At 39.0% G+C, this 25275-nt stretch overlaps 1 protein-coding gene across 2 annotated transcripts; it reads left to right on the top strand.

Moving 5' to 3' along the window:
• The first annotated feature begins 728 nt into the window (after positions 1-728).
• Positions 729-24617, top strand: MIX23 (mitochondrial matrix import factor 23). Of its 2 annotated transcripts, XM_025285076.3 has the most exons (6): positions 810-875; positions 1090-1152; positions 9278-9403; positions 12248-12394; positions 20349-20408; positions 24315-24617. In XM_025285076.3, exons 1-6 carry the CDS (start codon positions 825-827, stop codon positions 24363-24365), a joined length of 498 nt encoding a protein of 165 aa, XP_025140861.1. In that variant the 5' UTR covers positions 810-824; the 3' UTR covers positions 24366-24617. The 2 variants fall into 2 exon arrangements, with proteins under 2 accessions (XP_006073498.1, XP_025140861.1); XM_006073436.4 differs by lacking the exon at positions 1090-1152 and having other exon boundaries at positions 729-875.
• The last annotated feature ends 658 nt before the right edge of the window (positions 24618-25275 follow it).

Here is a 25275-nt window from a genome sequence, read left to right as displayed (position 1 = left end):
AACCAGTATTTCAGTACAGTTTTTTCAGTGTTTTCAGTGAATATGTACATGCCTTTCTCAAAACTACATAATTGGGTTCTTAGTGACTAGTGGCCTTGGTCTCTTGTTGGCTTTGCGAATATCAGGCCACCTGAGAAATTCACAAGAAAGTGAAAGTTGCACAATCGTGTCCGACTCTGTGATCCCATGGGCTGTAGCCCGCCAGGCTCCTCTGTCCTTGGAATTCTCCAGGCAAGAGTACTGGAGTGGGTTGCCATTTCCCTCTCCATTTTCTTCTTCACATACATGTTTCCTATTTTGTTTTCTATTTGCCTATTTTTATAAAACAACATGTTACTATTTCTACACCTAAACATTCACCTCTTACCCCATACTGCCAGGAGTGTCTTTTCTTGACATTTCTTGCTGGAATCAAATTCTTAAAGAACAAAAGCCCCTCTGCTTTAGGGACGGGATAAGAGAGTTAAGAAAAATCTTACTTCTACATAAGAGTTCCTCCTCGAATCATCTGGTCGATGGGGCCATTAAACAGTTTCCCTTTTTGTAAGAAAATGGGATTGGCGTCAAACGATCCCTTCAAGTTCTGACATTCTTCTATCTATGCGCTGGGGCCAGTTCCAGGAGGACAGGCTAAACGCAGAAGAATGAAAAGAAGGATAGCAGCGTTACGGGTTTCAGTGTGGATGAGGATAAGCGGAAAAGACAAACCTTGAACTCAGCTTTCTTGCTGAGATTTCCCTCTCAGTATTTTTTGTTAGGCGGCGCCGCGGGCACCTTCGCTCCGCGGTGATTGGCTCGGGGCGGGGACCTCGTGTTTGTCCAATATGGCGGCGCCCAGTGGCGGTGTGAACTGTGAGGAGTTCGCCGAGTTCCAGGTGATGGGGTTTCCTCACGTGGCAGGCGTACCCCTCCTTTTGTCCCCGGACCCTGTTCCCTGCTCTGGCCTGGGAGGGATATGCGGACTAGTTGTGGCTGAAGCGGGCAGTTCAAGACTCCTTTTTCGAGCCATTGGAGGTCATGGGGGCGCGAGCTTGGCCTTAGGGAAAGAAGCTGCCGCGTTGGGGTCATGATTCTCCCTTCTCCTCCCAGTCCTTGAGTAACTGCACCCAGAAACTCTGGTGGTTCTGCAGTGGCAAAGCCGAGCTCGGCCGGGTGGGTAGAGATTTTAACAACCTTCTAGCCATTCTTTGAACTCAGTTCTTAGCTTCTGTCATTCCCCTCCTACTTTAAGCTGAGCATTTGCAAGAAAGAAAGTGAAGGAGAGCTTGTTCACTTGATAAAACAAAACAAAAAAATCTTGTTTTACTATTTTGATGAGGCAGAACTTTTGGTGTCTTGGAGGGGCGATTAATTCTAGTACCTGCAATGGTACTCTGCCTTCCTAACCATTAGAGAAAATACATTTAAGAAAAAGGTTGTATCTTTTATGTATTAAAACACCAGAGGTCCAGGGCTAATTATTAACCCACGAATTAAAGAACAAAAGGTCTAGATTTTGACCAAGTTGCTATGAAAGTTCTACTACTGTAGTCAAAAATTTGCTGCTGTCTCGATAAACGGTTGAATTTAAGTTATGAAAAGGGTATTTTAAGCTGGAGATACTGAAAAATCTGTTCATGTATCATTGACCTCTGTAGTAAGCTTTGTTCTTGGAGCCGTTTTTAGGGAGTGGTATTCTGGAAGGTAATCTCAACAGATTGGATTATTTGACAAACATCATTTGATCAAAGAAGTTTGTGTGGGGCCTTTCCACCATTATATACATCCTTTTCACCACTTAAGCTGCACAGATTAGATCAGCACAACAGCAACAGGCTTCAAATGTGATCAGAGTGCCCAAGAGATACAAAAGTTGTAAAAATATTAAATAAGATAGAAAAAAGACTTGGCTTCTAACATATATGAAATGTTTAAGATTAACTGGCACATTTGTGGTCTTGGTCTTGTCATATTAGCCCTGTAATCTAACTTAATGAGCTCAAATAATTGAGCAATGCTAGCCTTCAAGTTTGTTAGAAAGAGCCCTGGTTAGGGAATTAAATGTTCCAGGTTCTAGTACTGTTCCTGCAATTAACAGCTTTGGGACCTTGAGCAAATCGCTTACCCCCTTCCATAATTAACTTCTGAATCTGTAAAATAAGATAATGTTAAATAACATTTAAAACTGCTTCCACCTCTGTGTTTATTTGAATCTCTAAAACCAAATTTCTGAGGATATCTTTGAGCTGTTGAAACATCCAACAATGCTTGAAGAACACTTTTGATTTTCCTTTGGACACTCAGGTTATATATTATAAGTGGGGCAGAAGCTTAACTGTCTTGGAGAACCATTTTATTTGCAGAGATGATATAAATAAAAACGTCATAAAATGAATCTCATTAATGAAACCTGGAGAAGTTTTTAGATTGTTTTTCTTTTTCAAACGTGTGATTTATAATGGAGAATTTGTTTTTCAGTTGCTAAGTCATATCCAACTCTTTACAAATAATGGAGAAGACCCTTGGTTAAAAGTCAGAAGATTTGGTTTTCCAGATCTGGCCTTGGCATATCATTTTACCTCATATTGAATGAATATAAGAACATTTGCCCCTATTGCTTCAGAGGCACAGAAATGTAAAAAATATATATTTTAAAATGTAAAAGTTTAGTATAACATTTAGGTTTTAATGGATTTTATAAAGTTATAAACTGTGATAACTGGCACACTCAAATTATGAATCAAAGTTTGTATTTTTAGAACTATGAAACCATTACATTGTGTATGTAAATACCTTATATATGAAAAGCTCTGCACTGAATACTGTGAAAGAGAAAAAGAAAATCATGTATTTTTATTATAAAGATTTAGGTACTTTTTCCCCCCAGAATTTTATTATGAAGATGTTCAAACACTGTAGAAAAATTGAAAGACGTTTACAATGAATACTCGTGTACCCAGTATCTGGATTTTATAGTGATTCACTGTAATCTAAATTCACATATCTGTTCTCAATCTATCCATCAATCCACATTTTTAATTTTTTTTGATGCATTTCAAAGTAAGTTGCTAGTTCATCACTATCCTCATATGACCCATTTGTGGCCACAAAGGGAGAGAGGTCTCTGGTGTCTTTTCCTCTTACAGTGACATCAGTTCTATGGGATTAGTGTCCCACGCTTTATGACCTCATTTAACTTTTTATTGCTTCCCTGAAGGCCCTGTTTCCATGCAGCCACAGGGTTTTAGGGCTTCAACATATGAAATTGGGGGCAGGTTGCGGGGAGGGCATAGTTCAATCCGTCACAGATATCTGCTAGGTACCAGGCACTTGGAGAAATTGAGAGTAAAATATAAAAAGAGCTCAAATCAGGGTATAAAACATGTAGAAGATGTTTAGACTATGAGCACAGTGTTATAACTGTTCAGAGAGAACTAAGTCAAAGAGATGTTAATTGAACTGGGTCTTTGGTAGATAGAACCAGGGTAATTTTCGGTAGAAGAAACCGTATATAGGCAGAAAGTTTTATGTGCTGCGGGGGAAATAGAAAATTGCTGGAATTCTGAATTTGCACAGGGGCATATTTGGATTACACAAAAGATTGGAACCAGGTTATGAAAGGCCTTGAATGCCACTTGTGAGGTTCAGGAGTCAGTGAGCAGACTGGGGGAGTTGATCAAAGAGATGCTTTCGGAAGGTTCATTACTTCTGCCACAGTCTTTGCTTGTGCCCTATCATTTTTGCAGTTAGCTTTGTTGTAGCTCTTCTTATCTTCAGTCATTCTTTTCTCTACTTAATTTCTCCTCTTCAACCTAATCTCCATAAAGCTATGGCTTCATACTGTTATTAATATCTTCTAAATTTTAGAATCTGAACCATGCATCTAATTTCAGAATTGTATGACTGGGTGTAAACTACTTAACATAGCATACAAGTCTTTAAAATCCAATCCCAAAGTGATTCTGCTTAGTTAAATTTCTTACCACTGCCCTTATTCATACATATTCTCTCTCCCCAACCCCTGCCACTTCCAATATAGATTTGAACTTTGCTGTCTAGCCATATAGGCCTGCTTTTCCCTGACCACATGATGTTTTGTCATTTGTGCTTTTTTCCCACTTGACACCCTGAAATACCTTCTTCCTGAGACCCAGTGCATGTATTACCTGAGCAAAATCAACTGAGCATTCCTAGGCTATGTAAGTTTTCATATTTCTGATAGGAATATTAACTTACAAGATTAATTTTGAGTTGTTTGGTAATTAAATATAGACTGAATAGGCTATTTTCTAGCATCCATGATGGATGCAACATGCCTAGCTGCTCTCTGTTCCCGTGCCTGGGAGTGCAGAGGACTGCAGACGATTCTGGCAGTTGCAGGCAAGTCTGTATTTCTGGCTTGCAGGAAGCACACTGTGAACATTGTTGTAAAAATGGAGTTTGAGGAACCACGCACGTCTTCTAAAAAGAGCACCATGTGAATGGGATCTACTTCTGGGTACCTTCAGGCAAAGTGAGGAGAAGAAAGGTTAAATTCCAGATCATTCTATGGAGCACATTTTAATTTTACTGTCATGTAATAGACCTTTTACCTCTCCCTATATACTTTGAAAGCTTCCTAAAACAATAAAACGGATTTACCTAAGAATTAACCTTAGGAATAGAGTGTAGTATAATTGTAATTGTAGGGACAACAGGAAGTTTTCTCTACCCCTCCTTGCTGCTAGACATGCTAGTCCTTCAGTATGCCTTCCAAGAGGGTGAAATGAATGAAAGATAATGCATGAAATACAATTCCAAGATAAGTGCCAGAATAATTTTAAAGGGTCAGTCTAAAATTAGAGATTCATGATGTATCAATTTCTTCTTGTTTTGAGGAGGGTGAAAGGAGAAGCTAGAGATACTACAAAGTTTGAAGAGTTATCTTTTTTGCTGTGCTTTGACACTTAGAAGCTGATTTAGGGTTCCAGCTCCTATACAGAGAGAGCCACTGAACTATGTATATTTCTGTATTATCTCTGTGGACTTGTGTTGCAGTTCATTGTATGATGTCTGCTCAAGGGTGTCTTCTTTATATTTTCTTGGCGAATTTGTGAGAAAGAAGGTACATCGCTGGAGCTAGTATCAGGTAGGCAGTCAGTAATTCATTTTGAATGATACAGATGGTTTAATGGCAGGATTTATGTGCCTGCCTTAACCTTCATCTGCTCTCAGCCTGTGAGGTCTGCTCAAGCTTTTCTCTAGACCTTGGAGCTGCCTGAAGAGCCCTGGCACTTTTTGTAATAAAGAAATTTGTGCCTAGTGAGGTAGTTTATAGTTCTTTTCTTTTTCTTTTTGCAATTTTGAAAGAAATTCTTTCCTAAGTCTTACTCCCTTTCCCCTCCTTGAGCTTTTCTAGTGTCTTTTTTCCTATCTTAAAAATAGCTTACGATTCTCAGCAATTCCCGAATAAGTACATTATCAGTTTAGAGATTGTTATTATATCATCTTGAATTCAGTACTGTCCAGTAGAATTTTCTGTGGTGGTGGAAATTTGTCCTGTACAATATGGTAGCCACTAGCAATATGTGGCTCTTGAGTACTTCTTGAAATGTAGCTCATGCAACTAAAAAACTAAATTTTAAATTTAATTTTAACTAAAATAACCTCATATGGCTAATGTCTGCTGTATTAAAAGCCAAGCACTCGATCCTATATTGATGATTCTTTAGCACACAGAGAGAGGACTGATATATTTGAAAATTCACATTTTAGTTTCCATTTGTAAGACTTAAATTGTTTGATTCATTACCTAGTTAATGCTGATAAATTCACATTGTTATAAGGAACTTAATAGTATATCCAGATTGTTTTATCAGAGGGAAAGTTGGCTGTATTGCTAATGATTGTACTCAAACCTGAAGTTCAAAGTAAGTCATAATTCTGGGAAATGTGAAGATATATAATCTTTCACCTGCATTGCTATACCAATCTCCTAACTAACCTCTTTGTATCTACTCTTATTCCTGTCTAATCCATTTTCCACATGTTAATACTTGAACCTAAGCAGTCATTTCAGAATACAAACCCTATCATACAACTCCACTGTATTTAAACACTTCATTGGTTCTCTATTTGTGCTCAGGAAAAAGACTAACATCCAATAAGGTGACCTATAATGGTGGGCCTCATTTTACACCATACTTTGTCTTACCCTCTATACTTAAGCCATGTTAACTGTTCAGTCCATTAAACACTCTATTTCAATGACTCCTGTAAAGATGACCTGTAATTTCCATCATGTTAAATCTAAGAAGTTAATTTCTGCCCACATCTTTATTTACTTCTAGTAACATTCAACAGGCTTCCCTGGTGGCTTAGATGGTAAAGAACCCACCTTCTGTGCAGGAAACCCGGGTTCCATCCTTGGGTCTGGAAGAGCCCCTGGAGAAGGGAATGGCTACCCAACCCCAGTATTCTTGCCTGGAGAATCCTGTGAACAAAGGAGCCTGGTGGACTACAGTCCATGGGGTTGCAAAGAGTCAGACACAACTGAGTGACTAGCATTCAGCACAGTTGACTGTTCCTTCCTTGAAACCTCTCTTCTTTTCAGTTCTGTGACATCACAGTCTTTTTCCTGTAGTTTTATTTTTTTAATTTTATTTCTTTATTATTTTGTTGGTTGGGCTGGGTCTTCGTTGCTGCACGTGAGCTTTCTTCTGCAGTTGTGGCAAGTGGGGGCTACTCTCTAGTTTCAGTGCATGGCTTCTCATTGCTGTAACTTCTCTTGGTGCAGAGCACAGGCTCTAGGTGTGAGTGCTTCAATAGCTGCAGCACGCAGGCTCAGTAGTTGTGCCTGGCAGGCTCCAGAGCGCGGGCTCAGTAGTTGGTGCAGGAGCTTAGTTTGCTCTGTGGGGTCTTCCTGGACCAGGGATCGAATCCCTGTCTCCTGCCTTAGCAGGCAGGTTCCTATGTACTGTACCACCAAGGAAGTCCTCTTCTGTAGTTTCAGATGCTGGAGTTCCTTCTTGATTGTTAACCCCCTTTATTAGCTATAGTCTCCTTCAGTGATCTCTTCCTGTTTCATGGCGTTAAATTAATTTGGAGAATTCCCTGGCTGTCACTGCTGAGGGCCCAGGTTCACCAACCTCTTAATCAAACTATCTTTATCTCTTGCCTGGACCACCATAGTAGTCTGCTCAATGTTTCCATTCTCAACTTAGCAGCTGAAGTTGTCTTTTAAAATACTGTTATATCATTCCCTTGCCTAAAACCCTGTTTCCTTTAGAACAGAATCCTTAATTGTTTCTGTGGTCTCTCTTGTCCTTCACTTTCTCATCAACTCTGCTCTCACCTAATACCACTTTTTCACTTACTCGCTCCCAGACCACTTGCCTTCTATTTGTTCTTCAAACATCCCCAAGTTTGTTCTTGCCTCTTAATTTTTGCCTTGTTCCCCAAAATGTCCTTTTAGTTGCCTTATTTGTGTCATTCAGATCTCAGTTCAAATGGTATGTCCTGGAGAGGTCTGTCTTGATCTCCCTGTATAATGTATTAGCCCCTCAACCCCACTGTTGATCTCATTACTACAGTTTTCTTTTTTGCAGTACTTTTCTGCACTGAAAGTGTCTTGTTTATTGGGACACTTGTTTATTGTCTGTTTCCCCCTTGAGAATTTTGCTCCATAAGAGCAAGGACCTTTTCTGTTTTACTCATCATTGTAGCCCTGGTGTTTAGAATGGTGTCTAACATGTGCTAGACATTAGTAAATATTTTTTGAAGGAAGAGTGAGTTAATGAATGAACTCTGTGCTCTCTCTCTCTAATTGCTTCGTATGTTTGAAGAAGAAAGATCACTGAGGACTCTCATCCAAGGAAAGCTTTATCTGGAAGGTATAAACTTTGGCCTCAGGATCAGTTTGATTTAGACAGGAGGAAAGATGAGAGTTTAAAGGTTTTTTTGTTTTAATAGGCAAGTTGTGGGAGGTAAAGTTTGCCAGGAAGGTCCCTGTCTACTACTTAACCAGTTTTTGCCTCTCTAAATAGTGCTGCCACTGTTTGTTTGGAATTTGCCACTTATTGACATTATATATCCTCTACTGTGTATAGGACATTATTTAATGTGATGCTTGCTTAGTATGTTGAGATTATCCCCTAAGAATTCCAGATTACAGAGAATCTTGATACTGTTGACCAAAATAGAAATATACAAGAAGAGGTGATACAGGAAGTTGGTTTTAGACCTGACATTTGCCTGTTTTTATTAGTTTAAATTATGAGCCTTCTACAAGCTGTTTTACTTCATTTTCTTGATGCTTTTCAGTGATTGTTTTGTGGGGCTGGGGTGAGGTGGGAGTGTATTAAAAGAGAAAGCGAAGGGTATATACTAGAAACGTTCTAGAGTTTATATTATCTGGAGTCAGGAGGTAGCTGATGCTCAGCCTTCTCTAGTGACAAGTGAGAAGAAGTACCCTACTCAGAATGTGGGGAGAAGGGACTATGCTGGGTTGGGGTACTCATCAGAGTCTTTCTAAGTCCTCTGCCCTTTTGGTGTTTGTACTTTGATGATTGTTTTTTGAGAGTTGGAGCCTCTTTTAGAGGGGAGAGATTCTTGAGAAATGTGAACCTGGGTAACTGAGAAAAGGTAAAGCTAATTTCTGCTTGTTGTATGAACAAAAAACCACAAAGAGATTTGATTCCTTGGCTAGCAGCGTACTTGTTTTTGTTACAAAAATAATATATACTCATAGTAAAAAACTAAAAAACAAAAAGCCTAAAGGCGGGGTAGGGGGGGCAGCCTAAGAGAGTATAGATTAATTTCTGCATGTTAATCACTGCTGATGGTTTCTTATATATCTTTATAGAAGTTTTCTATCTAGCACCACATTTTAGAGTGACAAAGAGGGAATAGAGCAAGCAATTATGTTGGATTGTTTTGGACAAGTTGAAGTAATCAAGTTCCTTAGAATCCTTTTTGGCTGTATGCTAGAGATAGAAAGAAGACACAGTATTTGCTAAGCACCATGTGCCAGCAAATGGGGTTTACAAATGAATAAAAAAATCTTTACGCTTAAGGCAATCACATTTGGGCCAAGGAAACAGAGTTGTGCCAAGTGTTAGAACTACTATTACATAAACTACCTGTCAGTCTTTTCATAAAGATTTTTCTGTGGTTGTACTGTATATAGCATGGTTTCCCCACTCCTAATATACAGTGTTGTAACATATCCAAGAGCTTTAATTATTAATTTTTGCTTAACTGGTCTTATCACTTAACTTTCCATTCAAATTATTATTCTTTTATTTTAAATATTATATAGGAATTACTCAAGGTGATGAGGACGATTGATGACAGAATAGTACATGAATTAAACACTACGGTTCCAACAGCTTCCTTTGCAGGGAAAATTGATGCCAGCCAAACCTGTAAACAACTTTATGAGTCAGTAAGTCTATCTTTTGAGTCTTTTGTGCTTCCTTTATGTCTTTCTTTGCAGGCAAAATAAGAAATCAATTGGCATATAATTAAACTGTGGAAAAAGAATGGAATCTTCACGTTTTCTTGCCCACACCTGAAGGTGTGTAAAAGTTTTGATCTGGTTTCTACAAACTAAAGAAAATGTGTGATCTTAAGCAACAGTCTGGGAAGATATGGTTCTAAGAAATGGGGAGATATGGTTCTAAGAAATGAAAACAGTCTCCCCTTGTGGGCAGACTCTAACTTAAGGAAACCTTATACATCAAAGAAAACAGGAGAGAATGAAACAGTCAAGTAAAACAGTGAGATAAAAGTGGGGTCTTTGAATGAATTAGTGTTAAAAAAAGCTAGACAGCTGATATAAGGAAGAATTAAAACCCTTCACACTTTCTGTATCTTCTTTCTTCCCTTACTCATCAGGAAAGGGAAAAGAAACATTTGGCAGGATAGAAGGAAAAGCCACAGATAAATTGTCCTACCAAGGGTACAGATTCAGTCCCTGGTCAGGGAACAAAGATCTGGCAAGCTGTGCAGCCAAAAAAAAAAAAGATGATGAAAATTTTAGACTGAAAGAAGTTCTCAAAGCTGTGGTAAAATAAAAAATAACTGGGAAGTTCTAGGTATACCCGCTTTAGACTCGTTTTGAATCATTCTCATGCCCCACCCCAAATGTCTTCATTTCAAAATTGCTTTCCCCAAATCAAAGGAAATATGGTTATGATATGATTATCCTTCAGGATTTTTCTCCTCTAACCACAGTTTTACCATACTGAGTTTCTTAATAAATATTATCTCAGTTCCTTTGATAAACACTTTATAGATCAGAAATAATTCTCATGTGACCAAATCCTCAAGCATCTGATACTGATGAGCCAATAAGCCTGGTTTTGTGTTATTTTTTTCCTCTGGTAGGTTTATGTCACACCAACTATTACTCTTATCAGGTGTCCTCATTTCTTTGACATACATGCACAGAAGTCCATGCGTGTTCCTCTTGCATACTCTTAGGTTTGAATCTTATTGAAAGATGATCTTGAAAATAATTGACAATACTGAGTAAAAGATGATTTACCCCGTCCTTCCTGTTTACATGATTGTGGGTTCACAGAGGGTCTAATGGGAAGGAAAAGTAAGCAGGTGAGGGTAGGAGCATAGTCAGCATCCAGAAATGTATCCACAGGGAAGGTGCCACGTTCAGGAGGGGAACTGGAAGAAAGCCCAAATGCGGAAGGAAACTGGTGAGAGACCAAAAGAGAATTATTGAATATTTAATAAAATGTGTACAACCTGGTGGGCTTCCGTCTGTGGGGTCGCACAGAGTCGGACACGACTGAAGTGAAGTGACAGCAGCAGCAGCAGCATACAATCTGAATTTGATTTTAAGATGTAGATAGAAAAATGAGAATATTGTGTTAGACTTCTAGTTGATGCTAATGCTGTTTGGCCAATTGTTAGACAAAATATCAAAGTAATTAAATAGCATTTAGCATCTGAGTAATATATTGAGTCATGTTGCCTCTAAATTTTAGAGGTGGAAAGGGGTATTAGCAATTATTTACTCATAATTCAATAATTTTACAAAAGGGACCTGAAGCCTGTAAAGCTAATTATTTAGCCAGTCTTACACAACCTCAGGGAGAGTTTCTTAACTCTGACGGTTATTCTGTCTGGGGGAGAATAGTTCTGTACCCTCAATGCCTCCTTTAATTTTCTGTAATTATACCTGAAGGAGTTAATAAGTAACAGACGTAGCATACTAGCTAGTAAATATGGGCCTTGAGGCTGTTCTTGTGAATCCTAAATGTTACAATGAAAAGAATTAGCATATTAGAGAAATTTATTATAGGTGGGATTAATGTCTATTAGGCAATTCCTTTTACATGAGTACAACTTATAAGTAATGTACTTTTAGTATTACTCTCTAGAAATATAAAGATTTATTCTTTCTTGGTATCTATTAGACCAGTAGTTCTTAATCACAGGGTTCCAATATAGTCATTTAAGAGATGTATTTCAAATAGCTTATGAAGAATGCTTATAGAATGGTTTTCAGTCCTGTGTTTTATGTATTTGAGATACATATAATGGTTAGGTTATTTCTATGACAGCTGTCACTAGCATAGCATTAAGGTATTCTCCCTTTGACTGAAAAAGGAATGATACAGCGTGATTACGTGGAGCAGGCCAGCATTTAAATTTTAGTTGGAGGTGAACCACTGTTAGCACAATTGATGGAATCAACAATCTCTACTTCATTTACAGTTTTTCCTGGTTGATACTTTAAAATCCTGAAAAGAGTTCTGTCTGACATAGGTAAATGTAGCATTCTTTTTTTTTCTTTATTGTAACTAAAGACTTTTCTACATCACTTACTTCATAACTTTTTGCACTTGTTGACAATGTGAGGCTGGGGAAAAAAAAGAAAGGACAAAAAAGAGAAAGAGCAGCAATAGTAAGTGGCTCAGAAAGTGTGTGTGAGTAGGTATAGGGTAGATGAACACACAGATGCAGTAATGAGAGAGAAAGGGGTTCAGAGAGAAGGAGACTGAGATGAGAAGCCCAGCAGGAGGAGTGTGGGAAGAGAAGCAGGGAGGCCTGGAGCGTATGAGGAAGAGGACAATGCAGCCTCTCACTTCCACCCTCACAGCTCCTGCCTTTGATCTAGCTCATTCAGCACAAACTTCTCTTCCATAGACTCAATTTTAAAAAATTATTTTGGAAAGTCTTAACATTTCTGTAGTCTAAAAAATACTGAAATGTGACAAATTGGTGTGATTTTTTTCTTTCCCTTTTTCTTTCTTTGTTCTTTTAGTTGATGGAGGCCCATGCCAGTAGGGACAGAGTCATAAAAAACTGTATAGCTCAGACCTCATCAGTAGTAAAACAGCTCCGAGAAGAGAGGGAAAAGAATTTGGATGATTTAACGTTATTAAAGCAACTTAGAAAAGAACAGACAAAGGTAAGTTGAATAAGGTTTACATTTCTAAGGCAAGGTTTCCAAACAGCCTTCAAAATAAAAGCAGTTTTTAATATGAAAAATCCAGAGTAAGATATGCTTATTACTTAAAATGACCACGAGGTTAGTACTTCATTCTTAATGGGCTTTATTTTATTGTGCTTCAGTATTAATTGGTAAATTTGTATTTCATGATTGTATGTAATGTAGCAGCCTTAGCTAAAAAAAAGCATGTAATCATGTTATTTCCATTCCTTTATATATTCTACAGTTAAAGATATAAGGATTAATACAGATCAACACCATGTTAAAATATCTGGAAATCACATCTGTATCTATATTTTGAGTCTTGAATTGAAAAGAAACATTTTAAAAATATATTTGCAGTTTAAAAATATTTACCTCTGGTTTCATCTGTAGAAACCTGCTAAATGTAATACAGATGTTTAGCTTCAAGATATTACCCTCTTCAGCCGTAAAAATATAGTACAGTACTGTTTAAATATAACCAGGTACACTAGAGCCTCCTTATGTTTATTTCTTTGCTATGGAAAAGATGGTATGGGTCTTTGACTCTTTCCAGACTCTCCTTTGTTTCTATTTCATCTCCCATCCCTGCCATTTTCCCTTTTAGGAAAACACCAAGCATCCACTGAGTGATATGTCAGAGGAAGCCTTATTTTCCTAAAGTCAGCTATAATGTAGATGAGTGTGGACTTCAGAGTAGACTTAATGAGGCAGAGCAATTTCTTTATAGCCCTTAAATGTGGCATGTCAAGAAAACAGTGGAAATGTATACCATATTTTATTTTCTGGACTGCATTACTGTCTTTTGGTGAGAGAATAGCTCAAGGGGTAACTTTATTCTGATACAATTTCACACTCTCAGAAAAGTTGCACAAAGAGTACAAGGAACTCCCATGTACCCTTTACCTATATTCACCTTTTGTTTACATTTTGCTCCACCTGCTTTACAATTCATTCTCTCCACCCTTCCCACCTTTTCTTCCTTGCCTCCCTTGTTCCCTGTCATCCTCCCCCTCCCTCCATACACATTTTTTTTTCTTAGCATTTGGGAATATACACATTATACTCTTTTACCCCTACATATGTTGGTTATTCCCTAAGAACAGGGGCTTTCTCTTACATGCTGTTGCTGCTGCTTAGTCATTCAGTCATGTCCCAACTCTGTGACCCTATGGACTGTAGCCTGCCAGGCTCCTCTGTCCATGGAATTCTCCAGGCAAGAGTACGAGAGTGGGTTGCCATGCCCTCCTCCAGGGGGTCTTCCCAATCTATAGATCAAACCTGGGTCTCCTGCGTTGCAGGCAGATGCTTTACCACTGAACCACCAGAGAAGCCCTTCTCTTAACATGACTGCTGTATAATTACCAAAATCCTGTCTGCATTTTAAGATGGCATAATAGGTGACTTACTGGTCCTTGCATGTTGGGTAACTGAAAATCCAGTGTGAGATAGAATCATGTTTTCATACTGAACAAGTTGTGAAGTTTGCTCTTTGTTTAGTGGATGTAGCCAAATTTAGTGAAGGGGACCTTGCTGTCTGTCTCAAGTCTTGTCTTTTGCTGCACACAGGTGAGTGTGTGCACTTTCTTAGTCATCCTACTGATGCAGTATGTCTCAATGGATACAGGATTCATCCACTATCTTTACTGTTCCCTTTGTTCACGATGACTGCTTCAGCCCTGTGTTTCACACCTGCTCATTCATTAGTCAGCAGGGGGTTCTTCAGTGAACTTGGGCTGTAAAGGTCATCTTAGGAGGCATTTTGGAAACCAGCCAGTGAGTTATGAAAGGTAATTTTCTAGCCTGTGACATCGCATGGGACTATAATAGAAGGTAACCATGGGTAGTACTTGAGCAAATAAGGAAGCTTGGATTTTTTCTTCAAGTTTGCTATGAAGGTTATGGAATCAGAAAGAGGCAGCTCTTAAAGATGTTCCAGCTCTACCTCATCATTTTCTATATGTGGAAACAGACTCAGAGGTACTGACCTCCCCAGAGTCACAAACTAGTAAGTAGTGGGACTGGACTTGAATCCATTTCTTCTGACTCTGAATTCAGTCAGTGTTTTTACATTGCTACTGCTAAGTCATTTCAGTTGTGTCCGACTCTGTACGACCCCATAGACGGCAGCCCACCAGGCTTCCCCGTCCCTGGGATTCTCCAGGCAAGAACACTGGAGTGGGTTGCCATTTCCTTCTCCAATGCATAAAAGTGAAAAGTGAAAATGAAGTCGCTAAGTCATGTCCGACCCTCAGTGACCCCATGGACTGCAACCTACCAGGCTCCTCCATCCATGAGATTTTCCAGGCAAGAGTACTGGAGTGGAATGCCATTGCGTTGTGACTAATAGTTAAATTCTGATTACTTTAGTGAATAGTTCATTTGCATACAATGCCAATCTGAAAGTTCCCAGTTCTTTACCCTAACTAACCCTTACCTCAAAAAAACCTTGCTGGAACTATATATCTGCTGTTACCTGTTCATAGCCTTTGAGAGGAATTTTACCTGTGTAAGACCCAGAGCCTCAAAAACAACTATCTCAAAGGTAGCATTTTGTTGGTGCCACTGAAATTGTATTAGAAGCTGGCTGTAATGTCTGCCATGTTCAAGAATAGAAGAAACATTGATTATAAAGGCAGATTGCTCTGAGGAAACCCATCTACCACTTGGAGGTTTTGTAATCTTGTAAATTAATATGAAACTTCTGAATTTCAGTTTGTAAAATGGAGTTGATACTTAATATCTTTTATTTTATTTTGGAGGGTAAGGATTAAATTGTATAATATATGTAAGAGGTAACATATTGACTGATATGAAGTAGCAGATTCTTTCCTCTTTGAATCTCTGGGACTCCATATTCATTCCATTAATTCTCTCTACAATATCCACCCAACCAGTGGTTTCCACCTTTTGTTTAACCAGTATTAAGAGAATTGAGGGGATGTACAGTCTAATTTATAATCATAAGGGATTTGATTTAGGTCATACCTGAATGGTCTAGTGGTTTTCCCTACTTTCTTCAATTAAGTCTGAATTTGGCAATAAGGAATTCATGATCTGAGCCACAGTCAGCTCCTGGTCTTGTTTTTGCTGACCGTATAGAGCTTCTCCATCTTTGGCTGCAAAGAATATAATCAGTCTGATTTTGGTGTTGACCATCTGGTGATGTCCATGTATAGAGTCTTGTCTTGTGTTGTTGGAAGAGGGTGTTTGTTATGACCAGTGCATTTTCTTGGCAAAACTCTATCAGTCTTTGCCCTGCTTCATTCCTTATTCCAAGGCCAAATTTGCCTGTTACTCCAGGTGTTTCTTAACTTCCTACTTTTGTATTCCAGTCCCCTATAATGAAAAGGACATCTTTTTTGGGTGTTAGTTCTAAAAGGTCTTGTAGGTCTTCACAGAACCGTTCAACTTCAGCTTCTTCAGCGTTACTGGTTGGGGCATAGACTTGGATTACTGTGATATTGAATGGTTTGCCTTGGAAACGAACAGAGATCATTCTGTCGTTTTTGAGATTGCATCCAAGTACTGCATTTCGGACTCTTTTGTTGACCATGATGGCCACTCCATTTCTTCTGAGGGATTCCTGCCCGCAGTAGTAGATATAATGGTCATCTGAGTTAAATTCACCCATTCCAGTCTATTTCAGTTCGCTGATTCCTAGAATATCGACATTCACTCTTGCCATCTCTTGTTTGACCACTTCCAATTTGCCTTGATTCATGAACCTGACATTCCAGGTTCCTATGCAATATTGCTCTTTACAGCATCGTACCTTGCTTCTATCACCAGTCACATCCACAGCTGGGTATTGTTTTTGCTTTGGCTCCATCCCTTCATTCTTTCTGGAGTTATTTCTCCACTGATCTCCAGTAGCATATTGGGCCGGAGTTCCTCTTTAAATATCCTATCATTTTGCCTTTTCATACTGTTCATGGGGTTCTCAAGGCAAGAATACTGAAGTGGTTTGCCATTCCCTTCTCCAGTTTACCACATTCTGTCAAATCTCTCCACCATGACCCGCCTGTCTTGGGTTGCCCCACAGGCATGGCTTAGTTTCATTGAGTTAGACAAGGCTGTGGTCCTAGTGTGATTAGATTGACTAGTTTTCTGTGAGTATAGTTTCAGTGTGTTTGCCTTCTGATGCCCTCTTGCAACACCTACCATCTACTTGGGTATCTCTTACCTTGGGCACAGGGTGGGGTATCTCTTCACAGCTGTACCAGTGTACAGGAGACAGGGATCAAGACCATTCCCATAGAAAAGAAATGCAAAAAAGCAAAATGGCTGTCTGAGGAGGCCTTACAAATAGCTGTGAAAAAAAGAGAATTGAAAAGCAAAGGAGAAAGGAAAGATATAAACATCTGAATGCAGAGTTCCAAAGAATAGCAAGAAGAGATAAGAAAGCCTTCTTTAGCGATCAATGCAAAGAAATAGAGGAAAACAACAGAATGGGAAAGACTAGGGATCTCTTCAAGAAAATCAGAGACACCAAAGGAATATTTCATGCAAAGATGAGCTTGATAAAGGACAGAAATGGTATGGACCTAACAGAAGCAGAAGATATTAAGAAGAGATGGCAAGAATACACAGAAGAACTGTACAAAAAAGATCTTCATGACCCAGATAATCACGATGGTGTGATCACTGACCTAGAGCCAGACATCCTGGAATGTGAAGTCAAATGGGCCTTAGAAAGCATCACTACGAACAAAGCTAGTGGAGGGGATGGAATTCCAGTTGAGCTCTTTCAAATCCTGAAAGATGATGCTGTGAAAGTGCTGCACTCAGTATGCCAGCAAATTTGGAAAACTCAGCAGTGGCCACAGGACTGGAAAAGGTCAGTTTTCTTTCCAATCCCAAAGAAAGGCAATGCCAAAGAATGCTCAAACTACCGCACAATTGCACTCATCTCACACGCTAGTAAAGTAATGCTCAAAATTCTCCAAGCCAGGCTTCAGCAGTACGTGAACCGTGAACTTGCAGATGTTCAAGCTGGTTTTAGAAAAGGCAGAGGAACCAGAGATCAAATTGCCAACATCTGCTGGATCATGGAAAAAGCAAGAGAGTTCCAGAAAAACATCTCTTTCTGCTTTATTGACTGTGCCAAAGCCTTTGATTATGTGGATCACAATAAACTGTGGAAAATTGTGAAAGAGATGGGAATACCAGACCACCTGATCTGCCTCTTGAGAAATTTGTATGCAGGTCAGGAAGCAACAGTTAGAACTGGACATGGAACAACAGACTGATTCCAAATAGGAAAAGGAGTACATCAAGGCTGTATATTGTCACCCTGCTTATTTAACTTCTATGCAGAGTACATAATGAGAAACGCTGGGCTGGAAGAAGTACAAGCTGGAATCAAGATTGCCTGGAGAAATATCAATAATCTCAGATATGCAGATGACACCACCATTATGGCAGAAAGTGAAGAGGAACTAAAAAGCCTCTTGATAAAAGTGAAAGTAGAGAGTGAAAAAGTTGGCTTAAAGCTCAACATTCAGAAAACGAAGATCATGGCATCTGGTCCCACCACTTCATGGGAAATAGATGGAGAAACAGTGGAAACAGTGTCAGACTTTATTTTTCTGGGCTCCAAAATCACTGCAGATGGTGACTGCAGCCATGAAATTAAAAGACGCTTACTCCTTGCAAGGAAAGTTATGACCAACCTAGATAGCATATTCAAAAGCAGAGACATTACTTTGCCAACGAAGGTCTGGCTAGTCAAGGCTATGGTTTTTCCTGTGGTCATGTATGGATGTGAGAGTTGGACTGTGAAGAAGGCTGAGCGCCAAAGAATTGATGCTTTTGAACTGTGGTGTTGGAGAAGACTCTTGAGAGTCCCTTGGACTGCAAGGAGATCCAGCCAGTCCATTCTGAAGGAGATCAGCCCTGGGATTTCTTTGGAAGGAATGATGCTAAAGCTGAAACTCCAGTACTTTGGCCACCTCATGCGAAGAGTTGACTCATTGGAAAAGACTCTGATGCTGGGAGGGATTGGGGGCAGGAGGAGAAGGGGACGACAGAGGATGAGATGACTGGATGGCATCCCTGACTCAATGGACGTGAGTCTGAGTGAACTCCGGGAGTTGGTGATGGACAGGGAGGCCTGGCGTGCTGCGATTCATGGGGTCGCAAAGAGTCGGACACGACTGAGCGACTGAACTGAACTGATCTGACAGTCTTATGTGTCAGTGCATTTTCTTTTTGGACAGCTTGAATTGTTCAGATGTTTTCTTATTGTGAAAACTTGTCTCCTTGTAGCATGTAATTACTGATCCTTAATCATCCCTCTGGATAAGTCTAAACCTATTTCTACAGGACACCCATTTAAATATTTGAGAACAATTATAAACACTGTCTTAGTGGCCTGTTGTAACACTGTTCTTTGAAGTTGTTACTTCTTTGGCAGAAAATCTGGGCTTTGACAGAGCAGTGAAGCTTTAATGATTTCTGTGTCTGTATAGCTGATTAAAATCTGAAACTGAGGTTGTTCTCGTTTAAGCAGGCAGGCTTCCTCAGGCTTGTTACTACTCCGCAGCACAGCAGACATGCTGTCCTTTCTTGTTCATGGTTTCAGTCCTATATTCTGGTGCATACTCTTGACACCAAGTTTTGAATCTAAGAAGGGAGTTTACAAGGAGCATTGAATCAGTACCACATCCAGTCTTACTAGTGTTAGATGCACATTTCTCAAACCTGTCTGAGTTGTACTCCTAATTTATGGTTAGGTGCTTTGGTCTGGGTCCCCACCTCTTTGTTGCCCAAATCTTGTCTAACTTTCTGGCATTTTTTCCCCTAAGTCTCCTGGCCTGAGGACATCAGCCTGCTGTTAACTTCTTGGCTGCCTCAACCTGTAGTTCATACTTACTTTCTGCTAATTTTCCTGAATACTTCGAGGTTCTCCTCCTGGAACTAGTTAGCTTCCTTCCTGTCAAGTCTCTCTGAGCAGAGGCGACTAGGAGTATGATGGGCCCTGCCATCTGGACCTGGCAGTGGGATTAGCTACTTTTTTGATGGAGTTATTAGTTTGGCAGTTAAAAAGAAAGTTAGAAAGACTTTTTAGCATTTTAGACCTCAGACCTCTGGCCGTATGATTAAGGTATGGAAAATCCATCCCTTTCTCAATTACTTGAGCCTTTTATATCCCCCTTCTGTTTTTCTTCCTATTTCTTTTTTCTTTTGTTCAAATCAGGTTGCCACCTCCTTGTCCTTTTTTTGTTTTGTTTCTCTGTGCTATCTTTGCAAATCTATACTGTAGGATCAATAAGTCAAACTGGAATTACTGAGTTAAAGGACATGGGAATTTACATTTTTGCTAAGTCTTACCAAATTGCTCTCTATAGAAGTTACAACAATTTGTACTCCTACAAAAAAATATATGTGAGGGGAGGGAGAAGGGAGGAGGGTTCAGGATGGGGAACACATGTATACCTGTGGCAGATTCATTTTGATATATGACAAAACCAATACAATATTGTAAAGTTAAATAAAATAAAATTTAGTAAAAAAAAAAAAGAAAAAAAAATATGTGAGTGTATCTTTCCCCATACCCTCACTAATACTAGGTTTTATTGGAATTATCAGGTTTCTTCTTTAAAAAATGTTTTTGGTCATGTTCTGACTTAATTTGCATTTCTTTTTGCATAAGTAAGAGTGTACATTTATAAATAGGTTTATTGGCCATTTGTTTTTCTTCTTTTTTTAAAGCTGTTAATAATATGCAGCAGTGCTTGAGAACTATGGCTTTATAAGATTTCACAATTGATTAAATACAAGAATATCAAAGAAGGTTTTGAAATCTAACCTAAGTATTGACAAAAAATGCAGGAGCAGCAGCTGGTTTTATTAGGAAAACATTATAGAGTTTGGTTTTAGTTCTTTAAATCTTCATAACTTCATTTTTGTTTTCCTTTTCTTGCAGTTGAAATGGATGCAGTCAGAACTGAATGTTGAAGAAGTGGTAAATGACAGGAGCTGGAAGGTATAAAATAATGTTGATTCTTGGAGGGAACTAGGAGGGGAAACAGAACTAGCAAAAGGAAACAAACCAAGGGAGGAGGGAGTAAAGAGTGCCTTGGGCACTTAAGAATAAAGGTCCTTCATTTAGAAGCAATTGAAGGTTTTAACTTTTTAGGGGGATGGGAGTTGCAGTTAGAATCCAAATAGAGCCATCTTATAAAAAAATAGCCTTACAGTCTTATGGTAGAATTGCATGGTTGTCATGGTAACAGAATTGGAGACATTCTATATGATTCCTAATATTAATTGTGGGCTATTTGATATTTAGAGTTATTAGTTGTTAACTTAGAACCTTCAGTCAGGTTATTTAAGTTAGGTGATTAGTTATTTCCATAAATTTTCATATCATTAACTAACCTTCACAGTTGCTCGTTTTCTAACGTATCTGATCATGAAACTTTTTTTGTATATCGTTTCATATAGTTTCACTGGTTTCCGATAATAGGGCTTTTTATGCTTCCTCGGAGAAGGCAATGGCACCCCACTCCAGTACTCTTGCCTGGAAAATCCCATGGATGGAGGAGCCTGGTAGGCTGCAGTCCATGGGGTCGCTAAGAGTCGGACACGACTGAGTGACTTCACTTTCACTTTTTACTTTCATGCATTGTAGAAGGAAATGGCAACCCACTCCAGTGTTCTTGCCTGGAGAATCCCAGGGACGGGGGAGCCTGGTGGGCTGCCGTCTGTGGGGTCGCACAGAGTCGGACACGACAGAAGCGACTTAGCATTAGCATGCCTCCTAGATTCACATGCTCCTTATTACCACCTGCTGCTGCTGCTTAGTTGCTTCAGTCGTGCCCAACTCTGTGTGACGCTATGGACTATAGCCCACCAGGCTCTTCTGTCAGTGGGATTCTCCAGGCAAGAATACTGGAGTAGGGTGCCATGCCCTCCTCCAGGGGATCTTCCCAACACAGGGATCGAACCGAGGCCACCTGCATTGCAGGCAGATTCTTTACCACTGATCTACCAGGGAAGCCCTATTACCACCTGCTGCTGCTGCTGCTAAGTCACTTCAGTCGTGTCTGACTGTGTGCAACCCCATAGATGGCAGCCTACCAGGCTCCCCTATCCCTAGGATTCTCCAGGCAGGAACACTGGAGTGGGTTGCCATTTCCTTCTCCAATGCATGAAAGAGAAAAGTGAAAGTGAAGTCACTCAGTTGTGTCTGACTCTTAGTGACCACATGGACTGCAGCCTACCAGGCTCCTCAGTCCATGGGATTTTCCAGGCAAGAGTACTTGAGTGGGGTGCCATTGCCTTCTCCACTATTACCACCTACATGATTCTAATTAGGAATTAGATTGGGGGACCAGGATCCTAGGACTTTACATGTAGTTAAAAACCACAAAATTCTGACTTTTTAGTTTTCTGGAAAAGTATGTTTACATGTCCTCTCTAAAACTTCAAAGATTTCCAAAGGGCAAAATCTATTAAATCTGAAAGAATGAACTGAAAATTGTTTTATCCTTTGAAATTAACTGATGGAATTGGGCTGAATCCAGACGAGGTCAACAAAACCAAAAACTGGAGAATACCAACTTGCAGAGCCCTGAATAAACTGCAAAGTACAAATTGACTTTCTTTGCTCTATCACATTTATTTATCTTATCCTTTTTGCTAAGATTTCATACTTCTGCCCTTTCCACCTATGTGATAAGATGTTTGCTCCTTGAAAGATTTTGGCAAAATTTGTCCATTTCTATTCTCTAGAGAGAGAATATTTACTCTTGGGATGGGATGGGGGTGGGTACAATGAACATCTAGTTTGGAAAACCCAGTGCAGGAATTGATGTATGTAAAATGTAGTAGGAAGAGTGAAGCATTTTTGGATTTGGTATTACTTTAAAAGAAAATATGCTCCATCCACTCCACATATAATGAGGCTATTTGTTTTCAAGGGAAGAAATTGTAGCCATGGTCCAATAGGCCAGCAAAAATGGTTAAGAAGTTATTTAAGAGAAGGATTTGGAGAGGCTCAACCAGGTTGTGTACAACATCCCAACCAGTGTGTCAAAACCACTAATCTGAAGCCTCCTCTGGTCCGAGCATTGGGAACTCCAGGGACATGTCAGAGCTAGGAGATGTAAGACAAAAAGGCCAGAAAGAGTCTATATTATTTCTTCATGTTCTAATTGTGAGATACATATGCCAAAGAGCATGTAACATGTCTAATGTAAAGAATATTAGTAAAATGAACATGTATCTACTACCCAGTTTAAGAAATTGAATACCAGTACCCTATGTAGATTTTTCTTTATGTTTTTGCTAGTCCATTTTAGCCAACATGGGTTGGTTTCTTTGGGGGGTTTTTTGGTTTGTTTTTTTTACCTAAAAATGGTTTGTTCCTTACATCAGTGAAGTATGAGGGTAAATTCTGAGAAAAAATTGTTTTAGATTTTTATAATTTTTTTAATTGGAATACAAAATTCTTTAGACACATGATTAATTTTTTAAAAAATATTAAAAGATATACAGTAAAAATTCTACTCTCATGCCTCTCTAATTTTAACCACCTCCTTTCCCTTTCCTCTGAAAGGATGTATATGCTTTCAGATATTTGTAACTTTAAAATTTTGTTTGTATGTGCACACACATATACGTATATTTTCTCCTTTATCAGACAAATGGAAGTGTGTTTTTCTTAATATATCTTGGAGATCTTTTCAAATTAGGATGTAAAGAGATTTCTTAATCTTTTTTTATGTTTGCTTTGTATTCCATCAAATGGCTATACCAAAATTTTTATTTAACACAGTCCATATAACAAGTAATCTTAGAATGTTTTTAACATATATATTGGTTTAGTTTTTAGGAAGCAAGGTAAACAGAACAAAACATTACATAAATTTATACAATTTAGCAAAAGACTGGGCTCCCTTCGTACACTGGACTTCCCTACCTACATGGTAGAAGCATCTGGCATTCATTTAGAAAAGCATGACAGATATCTAAATAAAATCTACATTATAAAAGAATTTTTAAAACAGTTTTCTCTTAATTTAGATATTTTTTAAAACTATCCAAAATATGTTATATGGAATTAAAATATTTGTGATTTACTAAATAAGCTAACTTGTGATGATTTTTGTCCTTGAATAATTTAAATTTTATTAAAATAATGAAAATTATTTTATAAATGAATATCAAGGCATTCTGTGCTCTTCAGTTCAGTTCAGTCGCTCAGTCATATCTGACTGTTTGCACCCCCATGGACTGCAGCACGCCAGGCTTCCCTGTCCATCACCAACTCCCAGAGCTTACTCACACTCATGTCCATCGAGTCGGTGATGCCATCCAACCATCTCATCCTGTCATTCCCTTCTCCTCCTGCCTTCAATCTTTCCCAGCATCAGGGTCTTTTATAGACTAGGCACTGTACTCTTAGTGCCTAGTAAGTCAGTTTAAATTAGTGAGGAAACACCTCTGTTTCCTAAACCTGTTGACTTGGGGCAAAGAAGGTTATGAAGTGAAGTGAAAGTCACTCAATCGTGTCTGACTCTTTGCGACCCCATGAACTATACAGTTCATGGACTTTTCCAGGCCTGAATACTGGAGTGGGTAGCCTTTCCCTTCTCCAGGGTATTTTCCCAACCCAGGGATTGAACCCAGGTCTCCTGCATTACAGGTGGATTCTTTATCAGCTGAGCCACAAGGGAAGCCCAAGAATATTGGAGTGGGTAGCCTATCCCTTCTTCAGTGGATCTTCCCCACCCAGGAATTGAACTAGGGTCTGCTGCATTGCAAGCAGATTCTTTACCAACTGAACTATTAGGGAAGCCCCAAAGAAGGTTATATTCACCCGAAATTTCAGGTCTAATTTATACAGGATGACTCAGTGATCTTTGTTTCTGTTCACATGTCTTAGGTGTTTAATGAACGCTGCCGAATTCACTTCAAGCCTCCAAAGAATGAATAAAAAGATACTTTTTTTTTTAAGATGGACCGGGTCATCTCATAAAGAGTCAAGCATGACAGACATCAACATGGTGGGCTTCCCAGGAGGATTTCTGAGCCAACAGTCCAAGACCTTTTGTTGATTTCAGCCCCACTTAGCCAAGACCTCACATATAAATAATTCTGATAATTATGGAGAAATCAACTGCTATTTTATACTGATTCTGTAAAAAAAAAAATGTTTTGTAACTATTAAAATAATTTTCTGACTCAATGTACACAATTATTTCATTGTTTTCCCAGTTGAGACAGTAAGTTCTTCTAAGATTCAGTACGTAATTTGATTTATATTGTTATCTTTTTGAAATTTACAAATTTATTGACATCAGCGTGGACCTTTTTGGTCATTGATGGTTTTATCTCTTATTTATTTCTTTAGGTTTATCGCTCATAAGTTAAAGGGCAGTAATATGGCCTGGATACTGTTCAAGGAAACTCTCTTAGTACCTTATTTTTATATGCAAAAACTATTGTTGGGTGGAAATATTTTCCTGGATAATGTTTCTGTGGACAGTGAAAAGGAAGGCAAAGTAAAACAAATTCAGAAAATGGAAAAGTAGAAGACGGCTTGCATGGTGGACTTCTAGTATAGGGTGATCGTATCCATTTTCTGTTGCTGTTTAACAAATTTAACAGCTTAAAGTCACTCCTGTTTGTTATCTTACAGTTGTGTAGGTCAGAAGGCTAGGAAAGCTTGTCTGAGTTCCCTGCCTGGGGTCTCACAGGCTGCAATCAATTTGTGACTGGCTCTTGTCTGGAGTCTCCAAGGGAAGAACGTGCATCCAGGCTCATTCAGTTAATAGAATTCAGATCCTTTCAGTCCTAAGACTGAAGTTCCTGATACCTTGCTGGTTCTCATCAGCCACTCTGAG

The sequence above is a fragment of the Bubalus bubalis genome, chromosome 1, assembly GCF_019923935.1.
Source record: "Bubalus bubalis isolate 160015118507 breed Murrah chromosome 1, NDDB_SH_1, whole genome shotgun sequence".
Classification (NCBI taxonomy): domain Eukaryota; kingdom Metazoa; phylum Chordata; class Mammalia; order Artiodactyla; family Bovidae; genus Bubalus; species Bubalus bubalis.
This window is presented reverse-complemented; position numbering and strand designations above follow the sequence as displayed.